A 12,307-nucleotide genomic window follows, 5' to 3' on the forward strand; every position below is an offset into this window, starting at 1 on the left:
TCGTGCAGATAACGATTGGAGTCACAGATTGTACAGCAGACTTTGCAAGGGAGTAGCAAGCATACCAATTAAATCGTGCAGATAACGATTGGAGTCACAGATTGTACAGCAGACTTTGCAAGGGAGTAGCAAGCATACCTGATGAGGAAGATGAAAATAATGCAGGTTAGGTGATGCAAGAAGCAGCTTGTAGATATAGCAGTACTACAATTCCTGGTAAATTCTTGGTAAGTTGTGAAGCACTTTGTAATAAATGGCACTTCGGAATTAAATGGCACAAGTGACCTAGGCCACGAGTGACCAAGCTCCAGCTCTTAAATAGGTATGGTAGCTGCCATGGCTGAATTGGAAGTGATTCTCAATTAGAAATTGGGAAAACAGTTCAGCTGAGGATGGGAGTGGCTACCAAAAAACCAGGCCTGCTGCAATAAATAATTACTGCTCACTGGGCCGGAACACAAAGGATTCACAAATGTAATATGGGAATTTACTAACACTGCTGAACTACTTAAATTTATATTAAACAATCTTAGTAGCAATGTATGCAGCAGTGTACCAATTAAATCGTGCAGATAACGATTGGAGTCACAGATTGTACAGCAGACTTTGCAAGGGAGTAGCAAGCATACCAATTAAATCGTGCAGATAACGATTGGAGTCACAGATTGTACAGCAGACTTTGCAAGGGAGTAGCAAGCATACCAATTAAATCGTGCAGATAACGATTGGAGTCACAGATTGTACAGCAGACTTTGCAAGGGAGTAGCAAGCATACCAATTAAATCGTGCAGATAACGATTAGAGTCACAGATTGTACAGCAGACTTTGCAAGGGAGTAGCAAGCATACCAATTAAATCGTGCAGATAACGATTGGAGTCACAGATTGTACAGCAGACTTTGCAAGGGAGTAGCAAGCATACCTGATGAGGAAGATGAAAATAATGCAGGTTAGGTGATGCAAGAAGCAGCTTGTAGATATAGCAGTACTACAATTCCTGGTAAATTCTTGGTAAGTTGTGAAGCACTTTGTAATAAATGGCACTTCGGAATTAAATGGCACGAGTGACCAAGCTCCAGCTCTTAAATAGGTATGGTAGCTGCCATGGCTGAATTGACTTTTTGTGCTGCAATGGATGACATCCCTTAAATTATTTACAACTAGCTGATGACCCAGCGTTGCTGGGGTTTGTATGTGGCTGGTGTTGGCTCCGCCCACTTTTTCTAACCCTACAGTTACTCAATGACCAAGTTTGTGAGCTTTGGCATCAATAATTTGTATATTGCCATAGAAATTAAACAAATCAGATTGGCTGTTTGTGACTCTGCCCCTCTCCAGCATTTGAACCCCAGTCACCCAATGGCCAACTGTAGCAGTTTTGAGGCATCTGCTATTAACCTCCTTGCCGGTTATCCCGAGCTCAGCTCGGGGTAACCTGCGCAGGAGGATATCTCAGGCCCTGCTGGGCCGATTTGCATAATTTTTTTTTGTTACAAGCAGCTAGCACTTTGCTAGCTGCTTGTAACTTCCGATCGCCGCCGATCCGCCGCAATCCGCCGCGCCGAGTCGCTCCCCCCCGCCCCAGAGCCCTGCGCTGCCTGGCCAATCAGTGCCAGGCAGCGTTGAGGGGCGGATCGGGATTCCCTATGACGTCCCGACGTCCATGACGTCGGTGACGTCATCCCGCCCCGTCGCCATGGCGACCGGGGAAGCCCTGCAGGAAATCCCGTTCTCAACGGGATTCCCTGCATACTCTGATCGCCGAAGGCGATCGGAGTGGGTGGGGGGATGCCGCCGCTTAGCGGCTATCATGTAGCGAGCCCTTGGCTCGCTACATGATTTAAAAAAAAAAAAATTAAAAAAATGTGCGGCGCGGCCTCCGTGCCGGATTTTTAAGACCGGCAAGGAGGTTAACGGTGTAAAAATGGGAGCAATTTAAATATTTGAATTTTGATTGGCTATTATAGGCTCCACCCACTTCCCTGAATATTAATCTCAGTCACGCAGTGACCATCTGGGCAAAGTTTGAGAACCCTGCCATTAACAGCGTAAGAAGGCCTTCAGTTTATATTTTCCCAGTGAAATTTGTTTTTGGCTCTGTCCACTTTTTGTAACCTGGACACACAGTCACTCAGTGACCAAGTTTGTGAGCTTTGTGGTCATTGGCATCAATCATTTGTCTTTTCCCAGTAAAATAAAACAAATCTGATTGGCTGTTTGTGTCTCTGCCCCATTTTCTGAATTTGAACCCCAGTGACCCAATAACCAACTGTACCAAGTTTGAGGTTTGTGCCATTAACAGTGCAAGAATGGCAGCAAATTAAATATTCCCCTTGAAAATCAACAGGCGAATGGTGATTGGCTTTTTTAGGCTCCACCTACTTTTCTGAATAGTAATCCCAGTCACACAGTGACCAACTGTGCAAAGTTTGAGAACCCTGCCATTAGCAGTGAAGAAGGGCTGCAGTTTACATTTTCCAGGGAAATCTCAAGTAATGCTGAGGACCTGTTGACCACTCCTGGAACTCTGATGGTTTAGGTTTATCCCCCCCCCCCCCCCCCCCCCGCACTCTGATGGTTTATCCTTACCCGGAGTCAGAATCAATGCTGAGAATGTGTGATGTGAGGTCAAACCTGTGGTGACCCTTCCTGGCACTCTGATGGTTTATCCTTACCGGAGTTTAGAGGCAATGCTGACGTTGTGTATTGACCCTCCTAGCACTCTGATGGTCTATGCTTACCAGAGGTCAGAAGCAATGCCGAGGACCTGTGATGACCCCTCCCGTCACTCTAATGGTATATCCTTACCTGGGGTCAGAAGCAATGATGAGGACCTGTGATGACCCCTCCCAGCACTCTGATGGTTTATCCTTACCTGAGATCAGAAGCAATGCCTAGGACCTGTGATGACCCCTTCTGACACTCTAATGGTTTAGCTTTACCTGAGATCAGAAGCAATGTTGAGGACTTGTGATGACCCCTTCTGGCTCTCTGGTGGTTTAGCCTTACCTGAGATCAGATACAAAGCCGAGGACCTGTGATGACTCCTCTCAGCACTCTAATGGTTTAGCTTTACCTGAGATCAGAAGCAATGCCGAGGACCTGTGATGACCCCTCCCAGCACTCTGATGGTTTGTCCTTACCTGAGATCAGAAGCAATGCTGAGGATAAAGCAGGAGAGCCCCGAGACGTCATGCTCCTGTCTGGAAATGATCCAGGATGAAGTTACTTTGTCTCTTTTATCAGTTAATGATTGCAGCATTTTGTATTCTGCAGTTAACTTGGGGGGAAATGGATTTACAGGTTCATCTCTTTAGCAGTTGTTAGCCATTCATCATGCTAATGGAGGAGCCAGTTACAAAGTCTAAAACTAAAAGGCCTGAACTTTGTTTTATATGAAGTCTTACTCCACGCAGAAATGATTTCCTAGATCTATGGAGGCACTCTGCTGCAGAGCGCGTCTTTTATTTATAGGAACTCCTTGGACACTGGCCACTTCCTGCACAACTGTGCTAAAAGCTGCAATCTTCTTAAAGGGATTCTGCCTGGGCCAGCCCCCTCCCTAAATTAGTTCTGATCTATTGATGGTATTTTCAAACTTGTCCATGGAGTTGGTCTTTAGAGCTCAAGTCCAAAGCACTGTAAATATTTAATTTCGTTTTATGGGTAATGTGAAAAGGGGTTGAAACATGTCGGTGTACCCATCTAAGAGAAATTCCTTTCAGTTCCTGAACTGATAGGCAGTGGTGGCGTAACACTGGCGCATGCTGGGGCACTGACTTTACCTGGGAATCACTGTGCCCCCCCCTGAGTGCCCTCTGCCTGCTCAGTTACATACAAGTGAACAGGATAGGGTCTGAAAAAAAACTCTTCACATCAGCCTGAGTCTATATAGGCATTATAATAAACCGAGGGTGGTATCTATTTGCAATAAGTACCTTACAATCCTTCAGGACGGCAAAAATTAATGGGGGACAAGCGGTGCTCCCCCAATCCCAAATGTCCCCTTCCTGGCACTCTGTCTCCCCCTCCCTAGATGCACAGCACCACTTCACTCACCTACTCTCAGCATTCCTGTGATGGGATCTCCCTCCGCTCGTCCAGCATCCTGTTTCCATGGCTACAGCGGTGCCTCATGTGACCCGTTGCATGCTGCCGGGTCACATGAGGCGCCGCTGTAGTCAGAGAGGAAGCAGGGCTTCCCGTTTGACTTGACATCCAATCTGCTGAGAGTGGGTGAGGGATAGAACGTCGGTGCAGCACATACCTGACATCCTGGGGAACAGATGCTGCAAGGTAAGCGTAGGGCCAGTGCCGATGTGTCTCTCCGATCCAGTATGGCTGGGGGGAGGGGAGTGTGGAACGTCCTCACAATTTATTGCTTCAGGCGGCAAAAATTCTTGAACCTGCCCTGGCGCTGCTCCCCTGAAGAAAAACACCTTGGTGTTTTCTCTATCGAGATTATCAAGATAATCCAGTGCCGAGAGAACTGAGGTATAGGTGGACAAAGGACACAAATGTGTAAACTTCTAAAGTTTAATAAAGTTTTTTTAAAAATACAATTTATCAAACATGCCGATTTCCGGCTAATCACAGCTTTGTCATAGAAGCTAGCCTCTTTCTCTGTCCTTTATAGTAACAGAGCCGGACAACAGAGGAGGACTGCAAATTAAGATAACAATTGAAAGTATATCCAGTTTTTATGGTTGGAATATCGCAATTTTTTTAAAAAAAATTTGAATTATCATTCTACAGTGTGTAGCGGAAAGTGAGGTCAGTGTCGGACATCTCCCGCTTTAGATATTGGTCCAGTAATTCATTCTGAGCCACCGTCAGCTGATCCTTCCAGTCCCCGCAGATTCCTGGATGGAAACAAAAGTGCTCAGCCAAGAAGTTCCAACAGCTTGCAAAGTGTAAGAAGCAGCCAATAAAAAGCAACCTTCCACTGACATGACACTTGATTAAATTGTTAAAGGAAATTAAAGGACAACTGTAACCTTTTTAAAAAAAAACATATTCACCTAAAAAGGAAGGCTATGGATCCCTAAGAACGGGGGAGCCCGTACACGGAGAGTGCAGTGCCAGTGTACTGTCAAATTGTACTGCTCTGCTGCCACATGCGGAGCAGCACGTTACCAGTCAGCGAAGAGAGAGGCGAAGAGAGAGGTACAGCAAAGGGAGAGGCACTGTCCATAGTCCCTCCCCTTTAGGCAGTTCACAGGCAGAGATGTGGCCCTGCCCCTTTAATAGTTCCCACAGGCTTGACGGTGGTAGGGGGAAGACCAAAGTGCCTGAGAGAGAAGGTTTAGAGCTGCCAATAGTGCTGCTAATGGGAGCTGCTAATACTCTGGACACGTTGGGTACAATCTGTCTGTGCTGCTGGGGATGGGGTTCTGCTTAATACTGGGGGCACAATCTGGCTGTCTATGCTGGGGGAGGTGGGCTGCCTAATACTGGGGGCACATCTGTCTATGGGGGGAGGGGAGTGCCAATACAAGGGTATGAGTTGCCTGTGTGTGCTGGGGAAGGCGGACTGCTTAATACTGGGGGTACAATCTGGCTGTCTATGTTGGGGGGGGGGGGGTCTACCTCTGTGGTGGATATTTTTTTTGGGGGGGGGGGGGTGCGGTAGATCACTCTAACTCAGTAATTTTTTAAGTAGACAAGGATGCATCTGAATTGCAAGCCAACAGAGGCAATGCAGAGCCCCTCTGGAACTAAATACATGCCTTGAATGCAAAACAGATGCAAATTGAGTGCTAATTCTAATCTTAGGGCCCGTTCACACTGCACGCGTTTACATATGCGTTTTGGAAACGCGTGCGGGGGGGCCGACACGCAGGACATCAGACATTGCATAGAGTGCAATGTCTGATGTTCACACAGCATGCGTTCCGGACCTGTGCGGTCCGGGAACGCATGCTGCACGCAGATTTTACAAAAACGCGCGGCTGTCCCATTCACTTTTCAGTGATGGGATCAGCCACGCAACGCATACGAACGCGGATGGCGTTTGTAGTCTGAACGGGCCCTAAGACTTTTTGAAAGTGAATTTGAAACAGTGAATGCAGCTGGCCACTAGTATACTTACATTCAATTTGCACATCGGGAGACATGGCAGCGCTTTCAAACAAAACGTATACCTGAATGATTTATCTGCATTGATGTGCAGAGCCCCACCGGACTGCATTACACACCCAGCACTCACTACAGGCAAAGGGGTGGTGGGGGGGGTTAGCTTCAGTGATAATATGTGCACAAACTATGACCTAATAGACTTCCCCACGGCAGTGACGGACCCCCTCGGGGAAGACCTAACGCTAATCTGACGATAAAAACATAATATTCCTTGTGCTGCTAATCATACAAATGGTATACACATTTCATAAAACAAATAGACAGACAAGGGACAGCGCTCAAGGATGCATCTGAATTGTAAGCCAACAGAGGCAATGCTGAGCTCTGTGTCTCTCTGCTCCCCCCACAGGGGGGCAGCTTCGACACTCCTGGGCAGTGGATGCTCATGGGGTGTCATCGCTGCTCGCCATTTCCTGGGAGCATAGGAGGCTAACACGTGGCACTCCTGCTGAGATACAATAGATTTTGCGTGGTCTGACTCCTGCAGGAAATGCAGAGTTAGTTTTGGACCCTGCATATTCTTGCAAACAGACACTATCAGCAATAGACGATTAGGCATCCAGTGTATAGTCAGGTGAACCTGGTCAGAGCACACACCTCTTTGTTTTTAGTTTTTCCTCTCCATGTGCACTCGTCATTAGGATCCAGAGGCTTCCCTCTCTCGTATTTGATTTTGTACCAGAGCTTCATGAAGGACATGAAATGGTAGATGTGGAACCAAAGTGAAATGGGGAGGACTCACCTTTCCTCATAAAGGGTGAGATGGTATGGTCCATGACGGTTGTAGGGCAGGTGACATAATTGGTCATTTTATTTTTTTTCATAGCTTTGAACGTGGTGTGCTGGGAGATCTTCTCCAGGATATCATCTGGCAGGTCCATCTCTAAGAATTTAACAACTTTTCCAATCTCCCGTTTTAGGTCCTACAAAAGGAGAGAATAAGAAGACAATTATAAACTCTAATGGAATTACAGAAGTGGAAAGAGCTGGACATTCTTTTGATGGACACATGGGGCTTGATTCACAAAGCGGTGCAAACTGTTAGCACGCTGGTGAAAAGCCCTTTATCACGCCTAAACTCAGTTTAGGTGTGATAAAAACAAAATCGCGTGAAATTCCTGCGCGTAAAGTTTTGCGCGCGCAAAGTTTTATGCACCCATTAAACCCTATGCAACTTTCTGCGTGCACTGGACTTTGCGCGCAAGTTTTATTGCTGAAAACAGTGCTAACCTACTAGTGCAAAGGTTATCACGCCTAAACTACTTTAGGCGTGCTAAGTAGGTTAGCACCGCTTTGTGAATCAAGCCCATGGACTTTAGGGTACAGAAAAGCAAATCAATGTGATTACACACCGAGGATCCCTGCAAATAGCTTGGTTTAGGTCTTCATTTTGGGGACCAGTGGAGTCACGGTAGCTACTGCTGATTTCACTCTTGGCCTTCTGGGGTTTAGTAAATCAGAACTACTAACTACAAGCAGGCAGAGCAGCAGTGATTGAATAGACTGAACAGGGGAGAGCAGCTGAAGTATCTTATTGCGCAGCCGTGTCCACGCTGTGCTGAGAGCTGTCTCACTGAATGCTTGTCAGGCAGAGAGTGGGGGCTGTGGGGTCCTCGTCAGTGCGTGAGTTTTCACGAGGATTTATGGCAGTTGGGAAGACTGGGGCACAGGGAAGATTATACCATCAGTTACTTAGTTTATTTACAACCACTTGTAAGGCTTCCCCTATGATGGGTTTATAGATACAGAAGTCCGTTAGCGTGAGTGCACGGGCTGACGTGTACAGTATCATTTGGATCTTTAAAGGGCCATGCTATAAATTGAAATAAATGACATTGTGAATATTCTGTATGATTGCTATAACTACTGCGGGGGTGTTTCAAAATGTAATGTTTCGTGCTAGTGGTCCCAGGGGAGCCTCTAGGCATATGCAGTACAGGCCATTGCCTGGAGTGCCATTGGTCCTGGGGGGGGGGGCGCTATGTTGCTGGATTAAGCCCCGCCCCTTCAAATTAAGCCCCATTCCAGGACTAAGCCTCGCCCCGTGGGTGTTCTATTACTTGCTTCTACTGCATCTACTTAGCGTAAGTTGGAGGCAGCTGCCACCTTTGTGCCTTGTGCATCTTTCTGTCCCCCTGTGTGCCTCCTTCAGTCCCTCATTTTGTTCTCTTTTGTGCCTCCTTCTGGCCCTCATGCCTTCTCCTGTCCCCTACCTCCTGCTGCACCTCTGTGTACCTCCTTCTGTCCTCCTTTGTGTCTCATTCTGCCCCCCATTGTGCCTCCTTTTTCCCCCATTGTGCCTCATTATGTTCCCCTGTGTGCTTCTTTCTGTCCCATTGTGCCTCCTTCTGTCCTCCTTTGACTTCTTCTGACCCTCGTGCCTCCTTCTGTCCCCTGTGTGCCTTCTTCCTTACATGTATTTTCTTTCGTACATGTATTTTAGGGTGAAACGCTGCTGCAATAAGTGTAATTTCTGGCGAAACGCTGTATTACAATTATTTTCTGGTGAAACATTGGAGTATTATGGTTATTTTCATGGGGGGCGCCATGGGGGGGGCACAGGTTTTCTCGCCTGGAGTGACAAAATGGCTAGAGGCGCCCCTGAGTGGTCCTTTAAAATCTATACCTTGGTACATTTGTATGAATCCAATTTAAGGGTCTACTGTAGGGGGAATAAAGAGTTGAAATTACTTGAAGCTTCTAATGGTCCCCCGCAGACGTCCCGTGCCCACGCAGCCACTCACCGATGCTCCGGCCCCGCCTCTGGTTCACTTCGGGGGGGGGAGGGGGACCAATAGAAGCTCCAGGTAAGTTCAACTTTTTTTCTCCCTATCCCCCTACAGTACTTCTTTAAGATTAGCATCTTCCTGGCGTAGAAGCAGAGCATGCTCCATAATAGAACCGCCCTCCTGGATGAAACAGTTTCATCTACAATGCCTAATACAGTGGGATGCCAAAGTTTGGGCAACCTTGTTAATCGTTGTGATTTTCCTGTATAAATCGTTGCTTGTTACGATAAAAAATGTCAGTTAATTATATCATATAGGAGACACACCCAGTGATATTTGAGAAGTAAAATGAAGTTTATTGGATTTAAAGAAAGTGCACAATAATTGTTTAAATAAAATTAGGCACCACCAAAAAGAAATGAAATCAATATTTAGTAGATCCTCCTTTTGCAAAAATTACAGCCTCTAAACGCTTCCTGTAGGTTCCAATGAAAGAAAGAGTAGCAACATGGAGGTCTCAAAACAACTCTCAAATGACTTGAAGACAAAGATTGTTCACCATCATGGTTCAGGGTAAGGATACAGAAAGCTGTCTCAGAGATTTCAGCTGTCTGTTTCCACAGTTAGGAACATATTGAGGAAATGGAAGACCACAGGCTCAGTTCAAGTTAGGCTTGAAATGGCAGACCAAGAAAAATCTTGGATAGACAGAAGCGAAGAATGGTGAGAACAGTCAGAGTCAACCTACAGACCAGCACCAAAGACCTACAACATCAGCTTGCTGCAGATGGAGTCGCTGTGCATCGTTCAACCTAGGCTCGGATTTACCTCACAGGAGCCTATAGGCACAGATGCTCTGGCACCTTAGACTTCGCCCTCCATGAACCTACAAACCTCCACCAAACTGCAACACAAATGTGCTGGCTGGGCCAGCTGTCCCTTCTTCCTTACTTCCCTTGCCCGTCATAGATAGCTACAAGTGCCCCTTAGTATTAGGTAGCTAGAAGTACCATCAATATTAAGTAGCTAGAGGTGCCCCTGACTGAAGTGAGATCTCTCAGGCAGGGTGAGTAACCTCTCATTTACAATCTCATCGGGACTCTGCCTAGGGATGGAGGGAGGCGCTCGAGGAGGGGAGTGAGCTGCCTTTCCTCCAGCAGGCGCCTGTAGTCATGTGCCTACAGTGCCTTATGGTAAATGTGGCCCTGGTTCAACCATTAGGCACGCTTTACATAAGGAGATGCTGTAAACGAGAGTGATGCAGAGGAAGCCCACAGCACAAACAGAGCCACTTGAGGTATGCTAAAGCACATTTGGCCAAGCCGGCTTCATTTTAGAATAAGGTGCTGTGGACTGATGAGTTATTTGGGCATAACAATGGGGTGTTATGTATGGAGGAAAAAGAACACAGCATTCCAAGAAAAACACCTGCTACCTACAATACAATATGGTGGTGGTTCCATCATGCTGTGGGGCTGTGTGGCCAGTGCAGGGGCTGGGAATCTTGTCAAAGTTGAGGGACGCATGGATTCCACTCAGTATCAGCAGATTCTGGAGACCAATGTCCAGGAATCAGTGACAAAGCTGAAGCTGCGCCGGGGCTGGATCTTTCAACAAGACAACGACCCTAAACACTGCTCAGAATCCACTAAGGCTTTCATGCAGAGGAACAAGTACAACGTTCTGAAATGGCCATCTCAGTCCCCAGACCTAAATATAATTAAAAATCTGTGGTGTAAGTTAAAGAGAGCTGTCCATGCTCAGAAGCCATCAAACCTGAATGAACTAGAGATGTTTTGTAAAGAGGAATGGTCCAAAATAACTTCAACCAGAATCCAGACTTTCATTGGAACCTACAGGAAGCGTTTAGAGGCTGTAATTTCTGCAAAAGGAGAATCTACTAAATATTGATTTCATTTCTTCTTTTATGCACCTGCCTAATTTTGTTTAAACAATTATTGCACACTTTCTGTAGATCCAATAAACTTTTTTTCACTTCTCAGAAATCACTGTGTGTGTCTCCTACATAATATATTTAACTGACATTTTTTATCGTAACAACCAACGACTTATACAGGAAAATGACAACGATTAACAAGGTTGGCCAAACTTTCGCATCCCACTGTAGCAGAATTTTGGGGTCTGTAACAATTGGTCTTTGAAACACCCTTCCCATAATTGCAGTGATTTGTGCCCAGTATGCAGGGACATTTCTAGCCTTTTTGTCACCCCAGGCAAGAAGTCCCATGTCACTCATGCCCCCCCCCCCCCCCCACACACACACACACACACACACACCACCACCAGGGCAGGGGCACAGAAGGAGGCACACGTGGACAGATGGAGTTGCAGGGGAGGCAGAGGTGGCACAGGGGGACTAAAGAGGCACATGGAGACAGAAGGATGCACAAAGGGAGAAAGAAGGAGGCAGAGGGGGGCTGAAGCAGGAACAGGAGGGTAAAGGTAGAACAAGGGGACAAAAGAAGGAACAGGGAGGCAGAGAGGTTGCACAGGGGGGGCTGAAGGAGGCACATGAAGACGGAAGAAGGCACAGGGGGACAGGACAGGCATGGGGAACTGAATATAGTTCAAGGAGACAGAAAGAGGCAAAAAAGCCTGCAACTTAAGCTACCCGGACACAGCAGAAGCAGATAATAGAACACCCGTGGGGGCAGGGCTTACACTGGGGCGTGGATTCATTTAGGGGTGGGGCTTAACCTGGGGGCATGACACTCCTAGGGCAATGGCCTGTAATGCCTAAAAACTCCCCTGCCGGTATGCCTGTATCTTAGGGCAGGACCACATCCTATGGATAAAATCCCCAACATCTGTCATGCATCTAGGGCATTTATTGTCTCTACCTGAACATTTTCTCAAGCCTAGTAGGGGTATAATATATCCTGTAGACATATTTAAGTTGAATTAACGGGTCTTTCATAACCACTATAGTCTCCCGAATCCTCCAGTAGGTCGTCCACTCCTCTTCCAACCTGGGAATATCCCCCCTCCATCTCTCAAAGGCCCTTGTCACTCTATCGTAATTAGTGTTTAGAAGTTCCTTCTAAATGGCAGACAAGGGAGATTCTAGCTGGCTACGTAGCAGGAGCAGCTTCAAGTGATCTGACTCTAGACCAGGGGTCCCCAAACGTTTTTGGTCAAGAGCTGGGTCAACATACTTCAGACTGCTGGGTGGCCAGAAGATACATAAAATGATGTTGAAAAACATTACATTGAATTTAGGTATTGATTCCCCAAAATCATGCCTGGAGGAGAACTCCCAGCAGCCTCCATTCAGTCATGCGGCACCGTAAGAACGTCTTTGTGCACCAGACAGTGAAGCATACTAGCTGATAACCTGCTGTCCAGCTGGACAGCAGTGTCACCTGATGCAGAACTGAATTGGATTGGAAGCCAGCGGATGACTGTTCAATGGCTTCTACA

The 12,307-nt window shown here is 46.8% G+C and overlaps 1 protein-coding gene across 2 annotated transcripts in view; it reads right to left on the reverse strand.

Annotated features, from left to right (window-relative positions):
- Positions 1-4,521: 4,521 nt before the first annotated feature.
- LOC137525459 (sulfotransferase 1 family member D1-like) overlaps positions 4,522-12,307 on the reverse strand; it is a 64,603-nt gene continuing 56,817 nt past the window's right edge. For both annotated transcript variants that reach the window (XM_068246557.1, XM_068246555.1), the window contains exons 7-8: positions 6,880-7,060; positions 4,522-4,861 (exon numbers count right to left, since the gene is read on the reverse strand). In XM_068246557.1, coding sequence (XP_068102658.1) covers positions 4,749-4,861; positions 6,880-7,060 — 294 coding nt within the window. In that variant the 3' untranslated portion in view covers positions 4,522-4,748. The remainder of the gene's footprint in view (positions 4,862-6,879; positions 7,061-12,307) is intronic.

The sequence above is a fragment of the Hyperolius riggenbachi genome, chromosome 7 (genome assembly GCF_040937935.1).
Source record: "Hyperolius riggenbachi isolate aHypRig1 chromosome 7, aHypRig1.pri, whole genome shotgun sequence".
NCBI lineage: Eukaryota > Metazoa > Chordata > Amphibia > Anura > Hyperoliidae > Hyperolius > Hyperolius riggenbachi.